The sequence below is a fragment of the Sander lucioperca genome, chromosome 11 (assembly GCF_008315115.2).
Source record: "Sander lucioperca isolate FBNREF2018 chromosome 11, SLUC_FBN_1.2, whole genome shotgun sequence".
Lineage (NCBI taxonomy): Eukaryota > Metazoa > Chordata > Actinopteri > Perciformes > Percidae > Sander > Sander lucioperca.
This window is the reverse complement of record NC_050183.1, coordinates 21,281,949-21,308,490: the sequence shown is the minus strand read 5'-3', so window position 1 is coordinate 21,308,490 and position 26,542 is coordinate 21,281,949. Positions and strand designations below refer to the sequence as shown.

Sequence of the window (26,542 nt, the reverse complement as noted above, 5' to 3'; positions counted from 1 at the left end):
ATGTAAAGAAAACATCAAATCAGCCCTACAGTTTTTGCAGAGAAAACGAGAAAAGGCATGTGCAGTTTTTCCAACTGGATATTTCAAAGTGAGACAGTGTAGCAATTTTAATGATTGGGGCAGAAATGGCAGAATAGACACAACAAGCATATTGTTCTTCATTTCCTGAGGGAAGGAGGGAGGCTGACCATAAAAGCTGCAAGGATTGTAACCAACTTATTGAAGTGAAAGAACAAAGCTGTTGAATTTGGCAAAACATGATACCAGCTGCTGCTGCATTTGGTTTTCTACAGTATATTTACAAAGAAAATCAGGGCAGCAATAAAATGCAATGTCAGCCAGCCTCAGAGGACACATGGGGCATGCAAAGTGCAGGTCCTGGCCACACACATGCATGTCTATTATGGGTAGATATTATATATTGTGCTCGTGTATACAATTATCAGCATGTAGAGGATGTATTTGGATTTAAATTCTCCAAAAATGTTATATTTTAAAATGTCTGACATGCGCAAAACTCCTGGTGCCTTACATTTTGCATGTTTTACATGTTTCTTACAACACAGAACCAAATTATTATTAAAAAACATATATGACAATCAACTACCATAGGATAGTATTATCTATATCGTCTAAAGTTTTGATTGTCATATTGTTTTTTTAAATGTACAACTAGAGTAGCTAATAGTGCCACAGGATATTAAAATTGATAACCACACTGTCAGTTCACTGCTAAACAGTATACATTCGTAGTGTATTTAAATTATCAATTGTATGCAAAGACAAGCAGAGTGGTTAGCATATTGTATTGGAACAAAAAGTAAGTCATAAATACATTAATCGGATCGGGGAGGTCTGGAGCGCCAGCAGTCCTCCGTTGTCTGGTGACGCTCTTCCTTCCTTTCCCACCCAGAGAAAGCTGAGTATTACCGAAAGTCCAACTTGTGCTTAGTGAGACAGACCGTGCTACCATCTCTGAAAGCTATACAGGACCGCCGTAGTCGTTACCGAACATATTTTACACCTGAACTGGGGCTCTGGGTAATTCGCCAAGTTATGCGTAAAAAAGCGCACCACTCGTCGTGACGCAGCGTCACCGTTTTGGATGTACAGCTCTCCCTGTGAACCTTATTTATTAACAACAACTTTTTCCCCAATGAGGATTATAAATACCATGAGGATTTTGTGGATGTTTGTATTGTGCTTCCTTCATTTATCAGGTAAGGAGGAACTTATTTTAAGGCTGTTTGGGTTAGCTCTTAAACGGAGCAAACATATTGACGTCGCCCCCCCGGTATTGATTTTCGAGAAATGTTTTATATATATATATATATATATATATATATATATATATATATATATATATATCAAGACAGACCAATTTCCCACCTAAGTATACACGATTTGATTAATATACCCTGTTTAATCATATATATATATATATATATATATATATAGTTAAAGTCATAAATACCCTAGTAGTGTACAGTGTGGATGTGTGAACCCTTTGGGGAAAACAGGAGCTCATCCATGTTTCCTGCCATTGTTCTGCGGATCTGGGGCTTAAATACCAGTGAGAAGGAATGCCGGACAAACTGACAGTATTGGGTTTGGCACTTTTATTCAAATAATCACATTCCTGGAGGCTTTTTTGTTTTTGAACCAGGATTTTGTACAAAGCTGGGCTAATATTACCAGTTTCTCAATCCTCATCTCAGGTGTCAAAGTGTTGTAATTTAAAAAGTAATTTTAATACATAATACAGATTCAAGACATACTGTAACCTGTGGCAGAAAAAGATACTTCTGGGCTACAGACTATCTGCTATGGGTTTCTCCTCTACTTCACGTTTGTACTGCACAATGTTATATCAACTGTGTTAGGTGAATGCAAAGGAGTTGACACATGCTGCATCCTTTAATCTAGAAGTGAAACCTTTGATGTATTTAGTCTATCAGACCGATGTTGTCCATTGTGAGCTAATGGCATTGTTAGAAACAGGATTACAGTATGGATCAGAAAATTAACATTTCTATTGAAACTTGCATCAGATATTTGTAAAACAATGGAGTTGAACAGTGCTGTATGAAGAGTGAGCAGTACAATATCACATCAGAGAGATGCTGAGACAGATGTGACCATGATTTATATATATTTTTTTTCTGTTCTTGTGTGAATCAGATAACTTGCAGCTGATTTTAACATCCTATTTACAAGCAACAGCCTATTTCCTTGCTCAAAATGTGAGGCTATGCAGTTATGGGTCTTGTCCTGAAATGGTAGAATTTTTCATTTACTTGCCAAGAGAAAATGCTTGATGCTAAATCTCCTGACTCAAAAAGTTTGGTGGATCATATTAGTCTGATAATCAAGCCAAGCTCTGTATGACTCGAATAACTTACCTGTACTGTATATCACAAACACTATGATCTGTCCTGCAGATGCTGTGATCGACGTGACCATGATCTCCACAGTGGAGGTCACCAACGTTAATCACTTCTCCATCTCTTGTATCAATGGAGAGCGCAGCCTTGACCAGGTTGAGCTGAACATCAAGAGAGACAACAAAATCCTCATACTCTCCAAGAAGCCACATTTTAAAGTAACTATCATGAACAAGAATGCAGTGGCCAGAGACTTCCGTGAGCCGGGTAATATCGGTATCTTCTACTGTGAATCCACTCAGGAAGTTCCCCCACTTGAGACAGTCACAATGATCAATAACGTTGGCGGAGGTGGGTTGAGACTTTATACAATCTATACAAAAAAAGGTTTTTACTAAACTATGACCAGATTATTTATGGTCTACAGTTTTCTTATATGTCCAGTTTGGATGGTGTGTCATGCTTGGAAAAAAATATGTATCTGTGTTCCTTTATAGCACATTTTGCCCCAACTCACCTCACACTGACTGCTAACAAAGGAGAGACAGTTCACCTCAGCATGCAGCTACTCAGCTCCCAAAAGAGAGATGTAACCTGGAAGTACAACGGTAAGCCATCACACACAACCCAAGACGGACGCAAGTAAGAGACTGTCCACTAATACAAAACATACACTAACAGGTTTATGATCAAGGATCTTGTGCAAATAAGGAAAGAAGATTATTTTGTGACACATACACTATGCCAATAATGGTTTTTTTGTTTGTGTTTCATATAGGAAACTACTATTATATGACTCACTGGAACGATGTGATCAATCGCACAGCTGTACTCACTGTGGAGAACGCAGCTTTTGCCAATCAAGGCATCTACAGTGCCAGCTACGTTGGGGACAGCCCCCTTCAGGGTGCCTGGATGAGGCTCATTGTCAGAGGTTTGTTGGATTCTGACATTCACACACTTAGAAACAAAAACACACACAAATACACAGCTATTTATACACACTCAGGATCAGATTGTCTCAAGGCTTTTCAGGTGCAGATGTGACACATTCTGCCCCAGGAATATACTAGCATACTAGGAGGGGATATGAAAAAGGTGACTCATTGCACATTCTACTATATTTACTCACATTCATGCAATTATTCACCTAAAAATATAAGCCTAAAATTGCCTTTATATTCTACATAAATCTCAATGACAGCAGACAAGAGGGAATACACTACAGAATATTTGGTTTATATCTCATAATAAAAAAAAATGAATAAAAACTGATAAGTAAAAAGTCACTGTCCCTGGGCAAGAAATAGTCAATAGTCATATTCACATGTAAACCACAAATGTTTGTTATTCTGTATAGATTAAAAAAGAGATACTAATGTGTGATTTAGTGAGGTTTAGAAGTGCTGGTAGGCAAAACAATTTCACCTTTGGACAGAGCCATGCTAGCTGTTTCCCCGTGTTTCCAGTCTTTATGCTAAGCTAAGCTAAGCTGAGCTAACTGGCTGGACAAACATGAGAGTGCTATTAATCTTCTTATCTAACTCTAAAGCAAATAAGCACATTTCACCAAATGTCAATTTACAATGTGTGAATGTAAATTAACTACTAATTACTACAACTAACTATTTTTAATAACAGCAAACAAATATCAGAGCTAGTTTTGAGCTTATTATATTCAAGCTGGAACATGACATGTCCTTTAGTGAGACAGCACATGTGTTTCATTTCCTGTAACTCAGTATTGTAAAGAGAGATCAACAGTATTAACACCATCTCCACCCTCCACCTGCTCTGCTTTGAGATTCCCCTATTCCCTCTCTCTCTCTCTCTCTCTCTCTCTCTCTCTCTCTCTCTCTCTCTTTCTTTTTCTTTTTCTGTGCACTCAGAAAATGATTTAGGGCTCAATAGCCTGAAAGCGGAAACTTATTTTACAGGCAGGGTCAAACGAACTGTACACATAACATGTATGGATTTTACACCTCACACTTTATACATTTTGTGTACTTTTCTAAGGAAAGAAAACTATTTTTCTCTGTAGACTGTCCCAGTAAGAAGTGGGGTCCTTACTGTGACAAGGACTGTCCAGAGTGTCTTAATGGCGGATGGTGTCACGATGTCGACGGAGACTGTATCTGCCCTCCAGGATTCATGGGGACGCGATGTGAGACAGGTTTGTCCTGTACTACTCAATACAACGTGCTCACACAATAGTAGTAGAAATTCAAGTCAAAGTCAATTCACTGTTGCGTCTGTGCTATATCGATCCAAATTGGGTACATTTTGACACCGCAATTGTTATTTAGTGTGCGTGTGTTGAGATGTGAGTACCTAAAGTCAGGAGACTCCATGTGAGGTCCACTTCATTTAAATTACAGACATTAGGTAAGCATTACATCTTCACAGCCTTTGGGTAATAACCATGTCTAAGCAGTTTGTCTTTTAATAATGCAATCAAATATAACTATACATTACAAATCTATGGATTACAGTCAGATGAGTACGCTGGCAGACTAGCTACTCTGTCCTCTGTGGTGTTTTGTAAGGCAGGTTGAGGCTTGAAACAGCAATACTCAAGGAATTTAAATAAACACATTTGTGAATTTGTCTTTCTCTGATGGTTTGCAGCCTGCAGAGAAGGAATGTTTGGCCGAAACTGCCAGCAGTCATGTCGCCTCGAGCTGAACTGCAAGGGGCTTCGCTTCTGCCTACCAGACCCTTACGGCTGCTCCTGCGCCAGCGGCTGGTTCGGGAGCCGCTGTGAGCAGGGTAAGCACTGCATCATTTGAATTTCTAATTAAAGTAATATGCCTATAGGTTTAGTAATGCGTTTTTACTCTTTTGTGTCACACAATGCAATATAGTTTTCTGTTTACTGTTGTCAGCCTGCTATAGTGGCATGTATGGACCAGACTGCAGCCTGAGCTGTCAATGCCAGAATGGAGGAGTTTGCAACCGTTTCAGTGGATGCCAGTGTCCGACAGGATGGAGAGGACAGAACTGTGAGAAGTCCGGTAGGTATCGCCCCATCTTATTAATTCTTTTTTGCTCCATTTCTTCATTTAACCCCGCCTCCTCTGTAGAATGGAATTGACTGCATCAATACTGTATTCTAAATATATTCTTTCTCCTCATCACTGCACAGCACATTTCACTTTTCATCACCCTGCTCACCAAATACCACCACCTTCTTCTTCATCATGACAGCAAGCATTTAGTAACATGCACAAGTTACAAAACTCACAAAACACAATCGCACATACCAGGATTACATGCAGTTGAATTAAACCATTTCACCAGACAAGCCAGCTTCATCAGGGTTTATGACAGAACCCCAATGTAACCCTGATGAATCCAGCTTGTCTGGTGAAACAGTTGAATTTATTTGCATGTAAATCCTTGAGTCTGCAACCATTTTGTTTCTTCTCTTTTAAGTTTTCAAGTTTTAATGGCCGACGTATCTGCACCTGAAACTGTCAATATTGCACTTCTTCAGTAAATCTTCGTGCACAAGTTAAACGTAAAACATAATCTTTGGAGATATTCTGAATTTCTAACAAAACATATTTAGGTTGGGAATTTTGAAAATAGCATTAGCTATGGACAGCTATGGCATTATTTTCGGGGTACTAACTGTTTTGAAATACGTTGATTCCTATCCAGTGATTCACATCATTTTTATCACTATCCACATTGCCTTTTCTCAATCTCTGTTCCATGCCTCTCTCCATTTTCAGACTGGGCTCCCCAGATCGTGGATTCATATAGTAATTTGGAGTGGAATCTAAACTCCAGCCCCAAGATCTTTTGTTCAGCCACAGGCAACCCCCTGCCCAGCCACAACAGCATTGAGCTGCGGAAGCTGGACAGCACTGTGATCAAGGTAGAAAGGCCAGCAATTGCTTGCAACACTCCTGCCAAGATAGCTTATAGTAAGCCTGAATGAAAATAAACAAAACACACAGGTTGGATAAAATGTAAGACAAGGTAGTCAGGCAGAGATGAAATACAAGGCCACATAGGGAGAGGGTGATATAGTACAGTTGTTTCCAAAGTTGGTGTCTCGAGGGTTGGCCAAGGGTGTCATCATCATATCATGGTTATTGTTATATAATTGTGCATTTTTTATAATGCTTCACCACATCGGAGAGAGCCAGGTTAGCTGTTTTTCTGTCTTTATGCTAAGCTAAGGTCATCTCTTGGTTCTTAACGCACAGACATAAGCACAGTATTGCTCTTTTCATCTAACTCTCAGCTAGAAAGCCAGTAACCACACTTCCCAAAATGTAAAGTCCTTTAAATGTGTAAAAGGTAATGAATCACTCTAAACAATGTTAAATAAAATAAATAAACCAGTTTGTGAACCTCCGTGAACATTGTCGGTTGCAGTGCCGTCAGCTAAAGAATAAAGTTAAATTGTACTACGCCTTTAAGGTTGGGGCTGATGACTACAAGGTTAAGTCAAGCTCGGAGGAAGTCAACAACACAATGGCCTGACCAGATAAGGCTGTATCACTCCACAGTGCAGCAGTTACCACATGTTGCCTACAAGAGACATGCTTTTCTATTGTGTGTTATGTTCTACTCTCAGGCTTCTCACACTGTCATGGACTCGAATAGGAGTACAGCCTTGTTTGAGATCCCTCGTCTGAGCGCTCAACAAGGAGGGTTGTGGGAGTGCAGGGTGTCCACCCATGGAGGCCAGGACTCCCACAAGTTCAACCTCACCATTAAAGGTCTGTGTGTCTGGTTCCTTTTGAGTAAAGTTATAAACCGAGAGGAAAATATATTATTTTGTGACCATTTCCAGTATGCAAGCCCATCGCACAACAGCAACACATGTTTTGCTGTGTCTACTCAGAGCCCCCTGTGCCCACTACTGCTCCCAAACTGCTGGAAAAAAGGAGTAAGCAGCTGCTAGTGATGCCGGTGGACTCCCACAGAGGAGACGGCCCTATTGTCTCCACCAGGCTTCTCTACGAGCCTGTGGAGAACGGAGGCTCTTTGTCCTCCATCATAGGTAAGATATCATTCAAAGGTGTCATGTAGTCAGCCTTTATCACAGGAAGCAACATTATCAGAAGATTATTATTTGACTTGTACTTCATTCCATAGTTAGCCTGGCTCCGTCCCTTCTTTTACCTTCAGTACTACGTCTGGGTTTGCGGCATAGTCTTGGGTTTTCTCCAGCCAAATTTTTGGCGGTCCAATCAGCGAACAGAGGGAGTAGCTGAGAACGATGACGTTGAGGCCATGCGCTAGAGTTGTAGTTCCGTAATGGCGGTGGAGAAAGATGCGAGCGAAGCTATTCGGTCCATTGTGGCAACGCTGCCGAATATCCAGAAGTTAAAGCCAGAGCAAGAACAATCTTTGCTGAGTTTTGTCGGTGGCCATGATGTTTTGGCCCTCCTCCCCACGGGGTTCGGGAAAAGTTTGATTTTCCAGCTCGCTCCGTTAGTGGTCAAGGAGTGGCTAACGCAACGCTAGCGATGCTAAGCCGACGTCACGACCAAACGTTAGCGATTGGTTATGGCAGATCCAGAGTGGCTCTGGGAAGATCCAATAGTTTTAAACTTCAACAGAGTACCTGCCTTCAAGGACGTTAACACTTGTCAATGGCCAGACTCTCTGTACAAATGAAATGTACGAGAGTCTGGTAGGACCAGGCTATTCCATAGTAGCAACAAAAGTAAATATTGTAGTAACCAGTAATCACTACTATTTCAGAACTTTATAAGATTAGGTTAGAATGTGTAATCTACAATTACAGAGGGAAGCGAATCATTGCTTTTTGCTCCAATTCATAATAAAACTTATACTTAATGGAAATGCTGATGCAGAACAACCAACATAAATAAAACTTACTGCAGGTTATGTGAAGAAACAAAGCTGCTCATAGAGTGTGCATCATGTCCTGAGTTCAAGTCCAGCTGTTTTCCCCCTAAAACAACTCATCATATAACTAACAAGGAAAAAATTTAACCTCAGATTTTTTTAAATAATTTAATTTATATTCTGTGTGTCTATAATACTTCTATAGATGTATGTGTTAAGCAAAATGTTATCTGAACCTTCTGCTGTAAAACTATCAATAAAATGTAATCAGCATTTCCTACTTTCACTTTCATTCAGTTTATAGTGACAAAGAGCCCATCACGCTGATGAACCTGGAGCCTTCAACCCGCTACCGGGTCTGGGTCCAGCTGAGTCGTCCTGGGGAAGGTGGAGAGGGGCCCCCGGGGCCAGAGGCCATCATGGAGACTGATTGTCCCGGTAAGACCCACAGATAACTGGGATCACACACATCTGAACTTGAGTATATTTTTCAGGAAATCTTGCCTGGGAACAAATTGCTGGACCACAGAACTTAAGCAAGCACAATTATCTTGCGTCTGGTTGGACTAATAGTTTGCTGAGCAGTGCTTTTCCCAGGCACGAAGGAGCCAGTTGTATTTTCCCCAGTGATCATATCTATCCTGATGACTCGAGTAAGGGACAAATATAAAAAGATACCAGTGGCCTGAAATGATCCGTGGGCACTTCTTTGCTAAAAATAAAATGAAGACCCTATGGGATCAAAACTACAGTAATAAAAAACAAAGCTTTGTCATCAGTCAGCTAGGAGTCACAAGGGAGTCAGGGATTTAATTCCTCACTGATTGTGGTGTAGAGGGAGAGAGCATATCTGACTGTGTGAGTACAGAAAAGATCAAGTAAAAAAAACTAGGCCGGGAGCCAGGTCCACTCCTCAGGATGTTTTTTGCTACCTTTTTTTCACTATTATTTCCTATTATCTTATACATTGGGCCATCACAAGTTGATAACGACCACCCCCAACTCGGCCCCGTTTGGTCTCAGGGGCCAAAAAACACCCTTTTTGGGAAAAGCTTTTGGCGGAATGATGTAATTGTGAATATTAAGGTACTGCAGCTACATAAATGGTCATATAAGCCTAAAATGTTGTATGGTGTATCCTAACACATAGGGGAAACTAGCAGAAAAAGATTCTGGGTATTGCTGCCTTTTTGCTGTCAAATATCACCCTCAACATACCCCAAAAAACAAAAAAATGTCTGTCCGCCTGACAAATTATCATCAAAAGTGATCATTTTCAAGCATTTTATTATAGATATCACTGCCTCAAATGTACATGAAAAACTTCCCAAGTTTATAAGCTTCAATTTAAGTCCAAGATGACCTTTCTAGCTAGAGGATTATAGCTGGTATAACCAAAGTTCTCCACTGTACCTCAAACAGAACTTTCAGGCATTACCATTCCATATGGGATTAAGCATATTTTTTGCATATGAACAATATCTTTTTTTTTTTTTTTTTTTTTTTTAAGATTATTTTTTGGGCATTTCTGCCTTTAATGATAGGAAAGCAATGAAAGTGGCAGAGAGAGGGGGAAGACATGCAGGAAATTGTCCTAAGACGGACTCGAACCCGGACCTGGATGAAGAAAATGTCAGAGTCTTTTGCTCTGACTCTAACTGTTCTGATGTGAGGCATTTTAGTTTGGATATAATGCATGTAAATGATCACCCTCACATCTGTTTCTTCATGTTTTGAACAGATCTCTGGTAGAAGTTCTTTTGACATAACTCCAGCATTGCATTCTATCTTGAAAGCAGTGACGGACTGGGATCAAAAAACGGCCCTGGCATTTGCAACACACCGGCCCTATTTTTGTCAACAACCTAGCTTGGAAATTAGTAACTCTGTCTTTCGAGTAAATCTTTCCATGCACCTTGCAGCTGCATGCATAAAATAACTTTATCAGTAGCGGCCCATAGGGGTCCATAGGGGTGCGGCCCTTCTGGCATTTGCCCAAATTCCAGATGGCCAGTCCGTTACTGCTTGAAAACTTGACCAGCCTCTATGAAAATGACAGGCCTTCGGATGTCTTCCATCATATCATGAGAGCTCCAGTGATCCAGAAGTAAATGAATGAGAGCCTTCTTGTTTTCATCATTTGTGAGAAACCCATTCCAATCAGTGGGTCAATGAACATTCAGCCCATTAACTATAAAACGTTCACCACAACCTCTGCGATCTCTCTCAGCTGATTTTGGTGAATAAAGATGGTCAATGTGTCTGTGCTGAATACTGTTTCAGCTGCAGCAGGTAGACTTTTGAAGGTGCGCTCTGATATAGTCTTCATTGTCCGTGGTGCATTGCGCATGTAGAATGAGGAGTTTCCATCTTGAATGAGAACACATTGGCTTGGAGAAGGAAGTTGTGCATTCTCACCATCTTTGATCATGTGACTAATTCCTTTTGCTTTGTTGTTTTTTGTGAAAAAGCCATCGATTGTTGAGATATGGCGTCAGAGTCAAGGGATAGGTCATTAGGTCAGAGATGCTAATTTGTGACCTCCAAATTGTCTTTGCTGAATAACTTCAGGATGTGACATGAAGGGTTAGGGTGTTGGTTGGTTAGTGCAGTAATGTAGTCTACCCACTTAAAAATGTGCAATGATACGCAACAACATATATTTTTGTGACAGAACTTTCACTTCAGATATTTGTATTCACAAATACGGAGTTACGAACACGTGACAGCAAACAAAACTAACACTGCAGAACATGCAGAAAGATTTTTCTCATCTTTCACTGACCCGCTCCTCGCTGAGCGCAGTGTGTAGTGTGTAGTACATAGTGTGTAGTGTGTAGTGGGTAGTGGGTAGTGTGTGTGTAGTGTGTGCATAGTGTGTTGTGTGTAGTGTGTGCGTAGTGTAGTGTGTAGTGTGTAGTACGTAGTGTGTAGTGTGTGCATAGCGACCGGGCCCCAATGCTCCGCCTACACTAACGCCAGTATCCTCCCTACACCACATTTAAGACAAATATAAGTAGCTTATTTTATTTTGTCCTCGTTGCTTTGGGGTCAACTTTTGTGATCCAGGCTCAGGTCCCTGATGTGAAAGCCCTCTTACTGCTTTATATTCCATTATATTTCCATTATATTATATTTTTGATATTTTTTGAATATCATCTGTGTTTTCCTTCTCATAGGATAAATAAAGATATTCCCACCATAAATTGGTGCATAAAAGTGTATCAGAATGCAGGATATTAGTCTTTGGTGCTCAAAATAACCCTGGGGGAGAACACCCAGACCCCACACTTTGATATGCCCCAAAAAAAAAGGCCCATTCTGAGCCAGAAAAAAAAAAGTACTACAATACATTAGACTACACCACTGGGTTAGTGTGTTGGTTGGTTAGTGTGTTTATGTGTGTAATTGATTTGAGGTACAGTGGAGAACTTTGGTTATAGCAGCTGTAATCCTCTAGCTAGAAAGGTCATCTTGGACTTAAATTGAAGCTTATAAACTTGGGAGGTTTTTCATGTCTATTTGAGGCAGTGATATATATAATAAAATGCTTGAAAATTATCACTTTTGATGACAATTTGTCAGGCGGACAGACATTTTTTTGTCTTTTGGGGTATGTTGAGGGTGATATTTGACAGCAAAAAGGCAGCAATACCCAGAGTCTTTTTCTGCTAGTTTCCCCTATGTGTCAGGATACACCATGCAAATTTGTAGGGTTATATGACCATTTATGTAGCTGCAGTACCTTAATATTCACAATTACATCATTTCGCCAAAAGCTTTTCCCAAAAAGGGTGTTTTTTGGCCCAACAGGGCCGAGTTGGGGGTGGTCGTTATCAACTTGTGATGGCCCAAGGTATAAGATAATAGGAAATAATAGTGAAAGAAAGCTAGCAAAAAACATCCTGAGGAGTGGACCTGGCTCCCGGCCTATATGTGGTCAATGTGTGAAATGGAACAAATTGTATCTGTTACAAGGGAACGTTGGTCTCTTGCACAAGCACAAACTATTTCTAATAGTGATTTGTATGCCTTTGATAAGGACCACACAAAAGGTTAAGACTATGGAGTCAGAAGTGGTATTTAAAAATGCCTATCACAAAAATTAAATTTGCATTTAAAAATACTGTATTTATTGTAGCCATTCATCTATTGGTTGCTGTGGCCTATACTGTACACTTGGCCAAAACACAACTTTCCCCATGTAAACAGATTACTTACATAAAGCCTGCTTAGAATTAGTATGTAGTTTGGATTTGGGGCACAGACATACATTCAGATCTCCTATCAAAGTGCATGTCTTTGTACTGTGGGGGGAAAACAGAGCACCCTAACGAAACCCACATGAACCATGGGGGTAAATTCAGAAAGGACCAAGACCAATATTTAAAGCTAGTACTTTCTTGCGTGTGAGCTTACAGTCCTAACAACTGTACGGCAGCTAATTGAAATATAAATTGAGGTAACCGTCCAATTCACTTCAAAGAACTTTATCCTTCCCTCAGAAGCACAGGAGTCAATTTGAGGGAACAGTGACTGACGTAGTGAGAGAAATTCCCAAGGAGCTGTTAGTCCACTCAGCTCATCCTGTGTTCTCTGTCGCTGCAGAGCCCACAGTTCAACCTGAGATTGACATCAGCTCGGTGGAAGGCCGCAATGTCACTGTACGCTGGCGACTGCCCGCCAACAATGGCATTAATGCCGACACAGCCAGTGGCTTTTTAGTGCAGCTCTTCGGGCCGCCGCCCTACAGTGAGAAACTACTGGAGGAGACCACCCTGCTCACTGTGCTCTCCACAAAGTTCCACAACCTGGAGTACCAGAAAGACTACACCGTGGTGGTGCGCCTCATCAACTGTGGCAACCAGGGGCCGCCCTCCAAACTCTACCACTTCCGCATCAACAGCCAGGGTAACTAGAAACTCTGCTGTTAATAAGCTGCAAGGAAGGCTCCTTCTAAATGTTGCAGGATTTCCAGTGCAGTTTATAATGCATTTACAGTGGTTTGTGGCAAAACAAGAGGCCTAATACAATATAGAGTATGTTGTATGTAAAGGCTCACACATATTGTTTTAATGGTAAATAAACAATACAAAAGTGGGATGATAAAAGCTTTTTACATTTGTTTTAAACACTCTTGTTTTTAAAAGAAAAATGGAATTGGTGCTTGCTCATTGCTTGGTGACTCTCTCTCTGCCCACAAACTTTAATTGAGTTGAAGATAAGATTATCAGCTAAAAAGAAAAAGGTAAGGAATAAAAGGAATAATCCAATTTAAAAACCAGTTAGAACAATACCAGTCAGAAAGGCAATGGATGCTGTTAAACCCTTGTCTTTGGTGTTAAAGCTTTCCCAGAGCACCAAAGCCTGTGACTGGAGCTGTAATGTTATTGTAGAATATAGTTTTACAGAACTACTGTTGATTGCCCTAACTATGATAATGTCTCTGTGTCTCAGGTCCATCATCCCCACGCAACATCCAGGCCCTGCCTCTGTCTATGTCAGCCATTCAAGTGAAGTGGCAGCCCCCTGAAGATCCAAATGGAGGCATCATTAAATACGTCATAGAGTACCAACCAGTTGGCCAAGGGACCCCTCACCCTTGGGTGGACACAGATGATGGAAACAAGACCACAAAAGATGTGACAGCACTCAACGGCAGCACACTCTACCAGTTCAGAGTGAGGGCTTTCTCCAAAGTGCCGGGAGAGTGGAGCAAGTTTGTTCAGGCGATGACACAAGGGGATGGTGAGTAGTAAGTTACTGTCTACTCACCCACCTTTATTCAGCATTTCTAAGACTGACATTTTGAAATTGTTTGATTATTTCATACTGACGACGAAGATTTGGGACCTAACTATGGGATGTCAGACCAGAAAGGTTTGAGAAAATCTTGTTGTAAGCCTTTCCTCTCTGGGTTGGCACACTAGGGCAGCAATATTACAGCAAAAATGTACAATTTCTGGATTTCTAGAATGATTCATCTTTTCAAAATGAATGAATAAACAAGTGTACTGATATAAATGAAGGACTTTTATAGTGTATGGGGCACACATCTATTTTCCCTTCAAGCTAAAAATAGCTCCCAGTGGAAAATTTCTACACTACTGTTCTTATGGCCAAAATTGGGCTTTTCCAAGGTGGCGTAGAACAAGACCACCCACCCTGGGACAAGGATTTATTCAGGATTATAATACATAGACAGCCTATTTATCTCCACTGTCTGAAAATCATCTCCCTACTTGGTTTTTCCTCTCCATCTTCCATCCTGCCCCTCTGTCCTCTCTTTCCATCTCTTCCCCTCTGCCAAAAAAAGGCCTTCAGAGTTTAACCCCGACCACCCAGGGTGTGGCTGGGAGGCCTGCTGGCGACAGCTACCAGCTGTTGGTGGCAGTGGTGGGCTCGGTAACTGTCACATGTGTGACTATCCTGCTGGCACTGTTGGCTCTTTTCTTCATCCGCAAGACGCTGCTCAACCGTCGGCGCACGTTCACCTATCAATCTGGATCGGTAAGGATCCGAATTTTGGAAAGCTGAGGGGGTTTACTTATTCTTAACTGACATCATATCTGATCTGATAGATCTCATAGTTTTGAGAAAATCTTACTGTCAAGAAATTAAAATATATTTCTATTTATTGCCAACCTCAAGAATGTTTATACCTCCAGGGTGAGGAGACTATTCTGCAGTTTAACTCAGGAACTTTGACCCTGACACGGAGGCCCAAACCGACGCCAGAGCCACTCACCTATCCAATCCTGGAGTGGGAGGACATAAAGTTTGAAGATGTCATCGGAGAGGGCAACTTTGGCCAGGTGTTTGGGCTCTTAATGTGCTTTTGGAATATTTTAAATGTTTCTCTTTTAGTTGGCGTCTTTTATTCACTGGGTTAAACATTTAAGCTAACAACTGTTTCAAAACCAGGTTATCAAAGCAATGATCAAGAAGGATGGCAGCAAAATGAGTGCAGCCATCAAGATGCTGAAAGGTAACTTTGGCGCAAATTCATGCATGCACTCAGAGATACCCTAGAAATACTGTGCATGCATCACAAACAAACACACTGAAGCTGCTTTGCTTGCACTTCGTCTTCGTAATGATGCTGTGCATGCTGATCTTCCTGCAGAGTTTGCCTCCGAGAATGACCACAGAGACTTTGCAGGGGAGCTGGAGGTGCTGTGTAAACTAGGCCAGCATCCCAACATCATCAACCTAATAGGGGCCTGTGAGAATAGAGGTGAGTGAGTGACACCTAGTGGCTTTTATGGATATTGATGAGCTTTTGAGTTATGGCTTTTAAAGTAATATTGATGGTTATGATGTGTAATGCTGTTTTTGGTCGTACAAATCTATTGGCTGTTGGGTGCAAAACTAAGAAGGTTTTTTGTATGTTGCCTTCCCTTGCTTATTTAGCGTCTAGGCCTTAATAAATTGTGTGATATACTGTATATTCTATTCATTTTGGGCACTGGCCATTTATTTAATATGCTACAACATAAACCAATGATGGTATTACCTTATTATTTATCACATGCATCATATATCTGAAATAATAACAACAAAGCAAAGCAAACCAAATTTAAGGTCCACTTACTATTCATTTCTCTGGAGCGTTCTACACAGTATCACACAGTCTTTATCAGCGGGTGGAGTTTGTTCAGTTGTCCTGTAGATGATCCATTGTGATTGATATGTGAGCTCCGTGTTGTGGTTTAATCCATAGCAAGTTTAGCGACATCTTGCCTGTGCTTAAATGTTGTATGCATTAATATTATTTAATATAGTTTATTGGTGTGTATTGTGGAGACTTTCCAAATATTCAAATTATCTAAAAGTATTTTCCCAATACCGGAAGATGTGTCATAATGTGTCAGTATTGACTTTTGGAAGGACTTACTGACATACTGGTCAGTGTCCTGCAGAAAATATCCTGACCCAATCCTACTTCTATCTATCCTGATTTTACTAAATGTAGCCCTGTATGTAGTACTGTAAAGGAACAGGTTACATTCTTTCTGCTTGAGATCCAAACAGACACTCCCATCTGATCATCTGTCATCTGCACCTGGAAAGCACCAGCATGTGTCCAAGCTAAATAATCCTTGGCTGCCAGAAGCATTTTGCACAATGAATTTTGTTTGATTTGTCCATATGCTCACAAGCATACGGCTGTGTCATGTATTTATGTATGTGTATAAGGTTTCCGTTGGCCCCAGGTCTTACCATGGAGTATCAGTTTCTCACAGCTCCAGCCAATGGCTTATGCATTAAATAATTCAATTGCTTTTGTTTGATCAAAGATTGATAACATATGAGAGAGGAAGTCTAGTATGGGAAGTAAATCAGTGAGGACATTTCAAAACCAAATCAGCCTTGAAACATAAACATCTGACTTATTCAGTGTGTCTCCCCACTGGTTTCAATTTCAAGTAGCACTTGACTAATGTGTTAAATCTGTTGTTTAACTCAGGTTCACTTCTTTTATTTAGTGAAAGAAGTACAAAAAGACAGTATTCATTCTTATGAATAGCTCAATTTTGAACAGTCATGAGTAACACAACAGTATGTTGTATTACGTTTATACAAAAACTATTTGAAAGGTTAAGACATGCATATTCTATTTACAGTATGGAAAGACTGGCCTGATGCTCAACCTGCAAACTGATTGTAAAATGGAGGAAAAGAGGAAGGAAGTAGAGGGTGAGAAAGCAAGGAAGAAAGAAATGCTTGTTGTAGGGAAAAGGGGAGGGAGGAAAGCAGGCTGGAAGGTAAAGATGTGAAAATAAAAAAGGAAAGAGATCAAGAAGAAATACATGCTTCCAGGGAGTAATATTTCTTTGACATACAATTTGCACTTGTTTTCCCAGTGCTGCCTCTCCCTTTGCCCAAGCTGTTACAATGTCTTATTGCAACAGAGAAAGTGGCCTGCAGTGGTAGCAATAGCTGTTACTCAATAGCTGTTTTGGCATTTTGGGAGTTTTCTGCTTCTGTCTTCTGTTTTCAGGCTTTTATTCATTTGATCCATTCAGCATCTGTCTGTAATTATTTAGTTCAAAGGGGAAAGATATATGGTGTTGTTATCAGTTATACACTTCCCGAGATCTGGAACAAATTGACTCTTCATATATCAACATTGTGAAAGAATTAGGTGCATGCAGGGATAATTCAGCACTAAACGGTTGAACGTCAGGAAATGATCATGGAAGTTATTTGATAGATACTCAAATGTAAGGGGAAGATAAAGTTTGAAAAACAAAATAGTCAGCATCCTCTGGATCAGCTTTTATAGCACAACATTTTTACCAACTTCTGTGGAGACTATATGCTGATATACTACCATAAATACACATATAGAGTTGTTTTAATAAAGTTGGTCTCAGGAGAAGAACTAATTCATTGATTAATTGTACACTCTAAATGTAGGTCGGCAGAGATCATCTATCTATAACTCCTAAATTCAACATTGTAATGCTGAATGACCCCTGCACGCACCTATTTCTTTCACAATGTTGATATCTAATGTTAGTTAATTTGTTCCAGATCTCGGTAAGATGAGAAAGTGTATAACTGGAAACAACACCATATATCTTTCCCCTTAGACACACACACACACACACATATATATATATATATATATATATATATATATATATAGTTTGACATAAAGACATATGAGAAAATCTAATTGTTTTGGAAAGACGTTGCTGCAGGAAACACAGCATGTCCTGATTAACATAAGTTGTTTTAGCTGAGAAGGAACATAATTATAATATGTTCCAGTTCTGTGGCCAGTTTGTCAATCGCCCTGTTATTCTTTCCTTCCACATATGGCATTAACTAATTGTGTTGGCACTCTCTCTAGTCCTGGTAAATTCAACATGAATCCCTTCCAACAAGCACAAATACTTCATGACCTGTAGGAACTCGCCATCTATTAACAAACCATCTGGTTGATCTCTGAAAGGATTTCATAAAAAGGTCTGGTTTACCTCTGTCTGTGTCAAGATGGAACTGTTGAAGGCTAAGCCCCATACCAACTGTAGCTGGGTCTCTTCCCGACTTATTGTATGCAGGCCAGCCAAGCTCATTGTCACAGTTTTTGGGGAGCTGAGCTGCTAATAACTTGTACAGATAGAAAATGAAATGTTTATTAGCATCAGCCTTAAGTTTGTTAATCACCATGACATTTTCTGTAATGTTGAATACATTATGTATTGCCCCAAAGCAATTTTAAATCTCATATTAAGACATTAAACATAATGGAAAAGGGACATTTATGGCACATTTATTAGGTATCCCTTCCATATAGTACTGTAGGTATATAACAGGGTAAACTCCTCTTGGTAATGTTACTCCCTCTCTGTGTTTTTCAGGTTACCTGTACATAGCCATCGAATACGCTCCCTATGGTAACCTTCTGGACTTCTTAAGGAAGAGTCGAGTGTTGGAGACCGATCCTGCCTTTGCCAAGGAGCATGGCACTGCCTCTACCCTGACTTCCCAGCAGCTGCTGCAGTTCGCTGTAGACGTGGCAACTGGGATGCACTACCTAAGTGACAAACAGGTAGGAGGAGTATGTGGGTGGCTGCTTGTATATTAATTTGTGTGGATAAGTGCTTTTTTTTTTTTTATTTGAACCTCTCATAACAGGCTTATTTATCAAATGGCCCCTTGACAGTTGATGTTAAAAAAGAAATGAAATGACTTAAAACAAAAGTGATTATTTCTAAAGACTTAATTAAAAACACGAATGGGGCAGAGCTGTAACAATGTAATGCAATCAGTTATATATCTTATTGATTGCAACATAATTCAATTATTATAACCGTCCTTCATACGCATAGGGCTTAATAAATATTTTGTAGATTTTATAAAGCTGACAGCATTACACATGTCAAAAGTAGCTGCAATAATTAAGCTATTCCATTATTACTGATGCATCATATGTTACACCACATTTTAAAGAAACACGCCGACTTATTGGGACTTTAGCTTATTCACCGTAACCTCCAGAGTTAGACAAGTCCATACATACCCTTCTCATCTCCATGCGTGTTGTAACTCTGTCTGACGCCCCCACCGCTAGCCTAGCTTAGCACAGATCCTGGAGGTAACCGGTTCCAACTAGCCTACTGCTCCCAATAAGTGACAAAATAATGCCAACATGTTCCTGTTTACATGTTGTGATTTGTATAGTCACAGGGTGTACAAATAACAAGGTCACTATGCTTTTACTATCTAGTAATTGTTGACTCTATTACTCCAACTCTGAGTGAACTCCAGGCGAACTCTCTGCTCCTCACCACAGGGCTTCAGGTGCTGCTAGCAAATCACTCCGCCCAAGTAGCAGAAGTAGCAGTGCTTCACCTTTCTGAGAATATAGTTCCCAGTTTGTATACGGTTAGAAGACGACTGTGTCTCATATGACCTTGTTATTTGTACACCCTGTGACTATACAAATCACAACATGTAAATAGGAACATGTTGGCGTTATTTTGTCACTTATTGGGAGCAGTAGACTAGTTGGAACCGTTTACCTCCAGGATCTGTGCTAACCAGGCTAGCAGTGGGGGCGTCAGACAGAGTTACAACACGCACGCCGATGAGAAGGGTATGTATGGACTTGTCTAACTCTGGGGGTTACGGTGAATAAGCTAAAGTCCCAATAAGTCGGCGTGTTCCTTTAAGTAATATCTTATATGTTTAATGATGTAATTGTGTTATATTATCCAAGCATGTTATTATATTAGAAGTTTGTTTATGTCTTTGGTCCATTTAGAAGAACATTTTATAACGTTTGCTTGAGCTATTACATCATTCAGCTCCAGATATGACATTTTCAGTTACTAAATTGTCGTTAAAAAACGTACAACTTTCAATAAAACAAAACCTTTGCGAAAAAATTACATTTTTCCTAAAAAACTATAATAAAACATATTCATGTTCAAACATATATAATCATGATGTTTCTGTGTAAAGGATTCATGCATTAGGCCTAGTATTATTACCAGTAATAACGCCTCTCCTCTCTTCTACTTTGTACTAGTTCATCCACAGGGATTTGGCAGCCAGGAATGTTCTTGTAGGGGACAGCCTGGTGGCGAAGATAGCAGACTTCGGCCTGTCCCGCGGTGAGGAAGTGTACGTTAAGAAGACAATGGTGAGTGGTCGTGTTATGCACAGTTGCACTTTTTTTTCTTCTTCAGAAAACAGCAAACAGAGGGCACTAGCTGTTTGGAAGACAATGTATTCAATGTATTTCCACTTTATTTATAATTATGTGGGTATTTTTACTTTTATTGCGCATGTGCGCAGTAAGATGGTACAGAAGTGAGATGTCTCACTCTGTAGCTAAAACAGAGAGCTCAACACACAGGGTGAAAAGAGGAGCTGCAGCAATGTGCAGTACAACAAATATATGGTGTTTTCTGAAAATTAAACCACATAAACCTATTCTGGTACAACCTCTAAATACAATTTTGAACCTGAAAATGAGCATAATATGAGCACTTTAACCATTGTAAAAAAATACTTTATTATTTGTAACTAACAACTTATTGTGAAGATGAATTACTTATAACTACTACTTACTACTATGATTTATTGCAACCTGACAGTAAATTACTGGTCAAGTTAAATGCAATCAAACAAACAAAACAAGGGCTTTGTTAGTTTAGACAGCAACTGAGAGATTCTGATAATATGTGGGATGACCTGTAGAGGGCAGTCATGTGTAAATACCATCAACTGCAGCATAGTGTGGAAGAACCTGCCATTTTATAACACGGATTGAAGCATATTTTACTTTATTTATTCCTTTTTATATATTTTATGTTTTAATATTCCCAATCAGACTCTTCACATGTGTGAGCAAGTTTATATCTCAACATAGAAGAAAGTGTCACATGAATCTTTTGCTTTCAGGGGAGGCTGCCTGTACGCTGGATGGCCATTGAGTCCCTGAACTACAGCGTGTATACGACCAAGAGTGATGTGTGAGTGTACAGTACAGTGTTAACTCATCTGTTCAACTAACATAATTCCTGACTTCAACTATTGCACTCACTGCAACAGGTGGAATTTTTAGGGCAGGCAAAGCTCACAATGTTTGTCACACGAGAGCTTCAATTATATCTGTTTGAAACTGCTCAGAGAGCTGTTAGGGCATATTGAGTGACATGGCAGGCTTGAAAACAAATCATCCCTCTGTCACTGGTGGCATGGTAACAGTGTGTTGTGTAACTGATAAGCACAACCAGGAAGCCTGGGGTACACCTTAGCAAACAGACTTGGTCTGTCAACTGGAGCCTATTTATACACAGCGGAGAACAAGCTTGAAGAGCGTAGGACAGCTAACGGAAGAAGTGTGAAGGCTCCCTGTAGGGTCAGAGAGTTGTAAACATTAGTAAGAGAAACAAAGTGTGAGGGAGAGGTGAGGGAGAAGAGACAAACAAAGACAAAAGGGACAGGCTGACAGCACAAACAACACTTGTCTTTTCAAATGATCTACCACATGGCATTGCGACATGTGAAACAAGTAGCATTTATCTGTCGCTAATCAGATCGCAGGAAAGAAGGTGGTTTGTTGTTGTCCAGACAGTGGTTTCTTGTCTGTGATGTTAAGAAAACCTGCATTATCATTGAATTCCTGTGCATATATTTAATTATTCAAATGTTCCTATGCAGTGTGTTGTAAAAATGGGAAAATCAGGACATTTCACATGCAACAGCAGCATTTCTTCCTTCATAATGCAATAATTTTACTGGATTCAAAATATTAAATAATCAGCTGTATATGTAGATTAGCAGGTTTGAGATGATGCTGGTTCATTTGCAACATTTTAACCTAATATGATCAATAAAGGAAGTCCCAGGTGAAGACATTAAGTTCATGATTATTTTCAGATGTTACTAACAAACCCCTTATATTTTCTTACCCTGTCTTTCTTACTTTACAAACATCTCTGTCCATTTCTGCATTTTCTCTCCCAGGTGGTCTTTCGGTGTTCTCCTCTGGGAAATTGTAAGCTTAGGTAAGTAAGCATACAGCCTGTGGTGGTAACATGATGGTGAGGAACCTCGCCATTCCTCAAACCATAATCACCATAATAAATGTAATCTCTCTCCTTGTGTGTGTGTGTGTGTGTGTGTGTGTGTGTGTGTGTGTGTGTGTGTGTGTGTGTGTGTGTGTGTGTGTGTGTGTGTGTTCGTATGTGCGTGCGTGCATGTGCGTGTGTGTGTGTGTGTGTGTGTCAGGTGGCACACCCTATTGTGGGATGACGTGCGCTGAGCTTTATGAGAAACTGCCACAAGGCTTCAGGATGGAGAAGCCCAAAAACTGTGATGATGAGGTGTAAGTAGTTAGCATTTTTGAGATAATGATCAGCTTATCCTGTCTTCCTTTCCTCTGTTCTACCCTGTTCATTAATGTCTCTCTCTCTGTCCAGCTATGAGCTGATGAAGCAGTGCTGGAGGGATCGGCCCTACGAGAGACCCCCCTTCTCCCAGATCTCTGTCCAGCTCAACAGGATGCAGGAGGCAAGGAAGGTAATGCTGCATTTACACAATGTCCGCAAATGTCCTGTTGTTCAAGCATTACTCCAAGATGGCCACCCCATTGCTGAAACCATATTCAAATCAGATACTTAAAAATGTAGTCTAAAGTTTGCTTTGTTGGTTATCAAGTTACATACAGGGTGTTACTGTTGGGAATTATTCATACTGAAACACTGGAAATTGTAGTTTTGCAGCCATTTGGTACCATTTTGGTGGCACTTTTGTAGTTTTCAATGTGTGGTCTGTACGATATGACATGAATGCGTTATGAGGCTTCAGCATTAAGACACAGATGGAGAATCATACCTGCAGTGTGCGCCCAAATATTCTTAATATTTTTGTTATGTTTTAAAATCTTAAACCACAAGCTTCCCCCTATCTTCCAGGCTTATGTGAACATGGCTCTTTTTGAGAACTTCACCTACGCTGGGATAGACGCCACAGCCGAGGAGGCCTGACTACCAGCCCCCTCAGACCCTAGCATGCCACGTAGCCTCAAGAGGAAGTCCCGAGGATGGTCGCCACGTTACTGCCACCTCCCTGCCGCACAACGTCGAGACAGGAGGACCAGGCGCTCTACCAAAGCCACCCAGCTATAGATGGAGGACTGTGAAAGGACACTGTGTGGAGTTATCAGAGGCATTAGGAGATGAGGAGTATCGCTGGGCCTTGGATGGAGAGATGCCATTGCTAGTAACCTTTTGGGAAAACCTGACCCCCTATTACTACAAAACAGTCCCAGAAAAAAGACACAACATTGTAACTCTTGCTGTTACGAAAGTTACAATGCTGGACCCTTTTCTCGGAGTGTTGAGGGGAAGCGGCAAATAATGAGCTATGTGACCTGCTGAAACACCACAGGGTCTGTGGGGTGTCGACGCTGGACTTTTTTTTCCCTCCATTGCTCTAAATGGAGAAGGAAATCTTTTCATTAAGATGAAGGACACAGTGTGGATCACACTTATTCAAGTTATCAGACTGTTAGAAAAAGAATGAAAGACACATACAATGTAGCACTTAAAAGCAGCCTCATTCATGCCATCTGTGTCTTTTACTTTTTTGCCTATCACTGCCATGTGAATGTATAACTACTGTATATATTTTTTGTCTCTTTTTAAAGTTCACATAGATGTATCAAAGCCTCCTATTCGAATGTAGTCAAAGATACAGACTGATATAAATGCAACCATGGTAGATGCTCCATGTGTTGCATGCAAAGCTCCACCAGTAAGCCAGATAGTAGTTACCTATACAGGCCAGGTGCACAGCTAGTCTACCAGCTATCAACATTATAGTTTACCTTTATGCAACCTAACACAATGTATGGTAATATATCCATCATATGAGAATGTACAGTATGTTTTCATTAACTGGTTCCTTGAATAAAGGTTTTGTGTAGTGACAGGACTCATCACCACAAGTAGTTGTTCTATTTGCATACCGGTTAGACCAGTTTTCAGTTATAAACTACAGTTTCTGTGACACTGAGGATGTTGACTTTTGCAAAGATGATTGTGTTTTTGTTGTTGTTGCTGCTGCTGGCCTGCTCAATAGTGAGCATGGTGGAAAACCACAGGCCAGGCTGCTGGGGGGCCAAAGTGTCTTTGGCGAGTTCTCCCCTGCTGCACTGAGCTGATCTGTCACTGGGTTTCCTCCACAAACCAACCACAGGCACATAACTGTCTGTCAAACATGGTATCAGTGGGCCAGCTTCCTGAGGACTCCCACAAAATACACCCGCTGTACAACAACACAAATGTTTAATAAAGGAACAACAAAACAGCATGACATTTATTTTTATCCAATTTATTTTTATTGAGAACCAATATTTGTATTTAGATTTTTCCACTGCCCCAACCTTTTTTTTTGTCCCAAATTCTGGTTGGGAACACTGTGGTGTGAGGGCTAATGCTAGCTTGAAAGGTGTCTCTTAGATGTTTGTTGCTTGCTACAGAATGTTAATTTAAACCTCCCAGATCAAGTCCATCTAGCGTGGTCGTACAATTTTATATCTGGTTTTAGAGCCTTTAATCTGCTCTATGCAAGATGTTGGCAGGTCTTTTATCTCATAGAATATGTGCAGCTCCAAAAAAGGTGTTAGGCACAGTTTCCAGTCCTACTTATGCATCTTTATTTTTTAAATAAAACACACTGTTCACTTCATCAACTTCATATTAGATTAACAAATCAATTATCTAACTGTTTAAAGAGCCAATTTAGCTGGCTATCATGAAAACCTGGACTAGTTTAGCTCTGTTTGAAGAATAGGACCATGCCGGTGTGCTATGCTTTTTTCAGTCTCCTCAAAGGTCATAAGCAATTGTGTTTGTTCTTCATCAGGGAGGAGGCATGGAAAGACACCAAGGAACTTCAAGCTTGTGAAGCACTCCACATCACCTCTACTTAGTGTTCTCCACTCCTAGATTTCCTGAAGTCCACCATGAGCTCATAAAGCCTTTGTTACTCTCTCTGCATAGACAAAGCTTTTAAATTGAGAAATTGTATTCAGAGTAAGGAAAAAAAAAACTGCAAACCCAGCCAGATGATGGACTGGGAAATGTAGGCTACTAGGTTTCATCAGTAGTATCATCTCCCGTTTGTTATTGTGTCTAATTAGGAGGAGTGATTGAGAGTAAATTCAAAACTGAATTTCCCCTAGAGGGATTTATAAAGTATATCCTCTTCTTCCTCTCCTTAAAAAAAATTAAAAATTAAATTAAATATTTCCATAGTTTCAGTTACAGTATTTCACAATTGCTAAAACACTAAACCCCATTCTCTGAACCCAATGCTCAGTGGCCTAAACCCGTTTGTCGAATCAGTCACTTTGTAGGCAAAACCTTAAACAAGTTCAGGTGGTTAAGACACTGTTTGCAAATCTCATCCACTCCTTTTGCAAAACTCTAAACACATTCTCACTCACTAAAACACATTTTGCACTGTGTTGCAAAATGGTAAATACATGTGGCAAAAGTTAAACACAACTACAACACAGCTGTCATCGTTTACACACAACAACTCAAAATTGTTCACACTTGTTTCTGATGATGTGATCAAATCAGTTGTCTAGAATATAAGCCAGTTCAGAGTACACAGGTGGCCCAGGTACGTTGAATGTTGATACCACAATGGATGGAAACAATGTGAGAGGCAGAGGAGGAAGAGTTCGTGTAAGAGGTGGTGGACGAGGAGGAAGAGTACAAGGACAACGAAGAGCAAGACCAAGAATAGTAATTTCAGATCAAATTCAGGCAACTGTGATAGACCATGTTCTTGTTCATGGAATGACAATGAGGGAAGCAGGACAAAGAGTACAACCCAATTTGACCAGATTCTCTGTGGCCACCATAATCAGGACATTCAGAGAAGAGAACAGGTAAATGTATTGTTTTTCTAATTTGTGCGACTGAAAGTTTACTGTATACATTTGATATAGTACATCAGTTTGTCAATAGAAAGGGGACTGGGGAAAAAAGAAAAAAAGATTTACAATACATTTTACATATGAATGTGATGTCCATTACTATTGTTTCTGTATGTATACATTTGTAAGAGCATTTTCCCTTTCGTAGGATTGCAAGACTACCAAATGAGGGTGGAAGGACTCCTTTGTTCTCCCAACAGCAAGAGGCTCTCATTGTTGATATGGTCCGTCAAAACAATGCCATCCGACTGCGTGAAATACAGCAAAGAGTTGTAGAAGACAATGTAAACTTTGAAGGAATCAACAGTGTCAGCCTTTCTACCATTGCTCTTGTCCTCCATCG

The 26,542-nt window shown here is 40.2% G+C and overlaps 1 protein-coding gene across 2 annotated transcripts; it reads left to right on the top strand.

The window, feature by feature from the left end:
- The first annotated feature begins 886 nt into the window (after positions 1–886).
- tie1 (tyrosine kinase with immunoglobulin-like and EGF-like domains 1) lies at positions 887–24,555 on the top strand. 2 transcript variants are annotated; one of them, XM_031284027.2, is made up of 24 exons: positions 887–1,220; positions 2,442–2,735; positions 2,882–2,992; positions 3,163–3,318; positions 4,426–4,557; positions 5,013–5,153; positions 5,270–5,398; positions 6,122–6,267; positions 6,976–7,120; positions 7,246–7,404; positions 8,517–8,657; positions 12,828–13,130; positions 13,677–13,967; positions 14,536–14,729; positions 14,888–15,034; positions 15,144–15,207; positions 15,346–15,456; positions 18,593–18,783; positions 20,266–20,379; positions 21,144–21,214; positions 22,212–22,252; positions 22,476–22,572; positions 22,667–22,766; positions 23,162–24,555. In XM_031284027.2, the coding sequence occupies exons 1-24, from the start codon at positions 1,106–1,108 to the stop codon at positions 23,231–23,233; spliced, it is 3,465 nt and encodes a 1,154-aa protein (XP_031139887.1). In that variant the 5' UTR covers positions 887–1,105; the 3' UTR covers positions 23,234–24,555. The 2 variants fall into 2 exon arrangements, with proteins under 2 accessions (XP_031139887.1, XP_031139888.1); XM_031284028.2 differs by lacking the exon at positions 12,828–13,130.
- The last annotated feature ends 1,987 nt before the right edge of the window (positions 24,556–26,542 follow it).

Excerpts from the sequence above, each read along its gene's own strand:
- tie1 (XM_031284027.2), top strand. The coding sequence starts at position 1,106 with ATGTACAGCTCTCCCTGTGAACCTTATTTATTAACAACAACTTTTTCC. Across the intron at positions 7,121-7,245 it reads GTTCAACCTCACCATTAAAG|AGCCCCCTGTGCCCACTACT; the intron begins GTCTGTGTGTCT and ends GTGTCTACTCAG. Across the intron at positions 15,035-15,143 it reads GAGAGGGCAACTTTGGCCAG|GTTATCAAAGCAATGATCAA; the intron begins GTGTTTGGGCTC and ends TTTCAAAACCAG.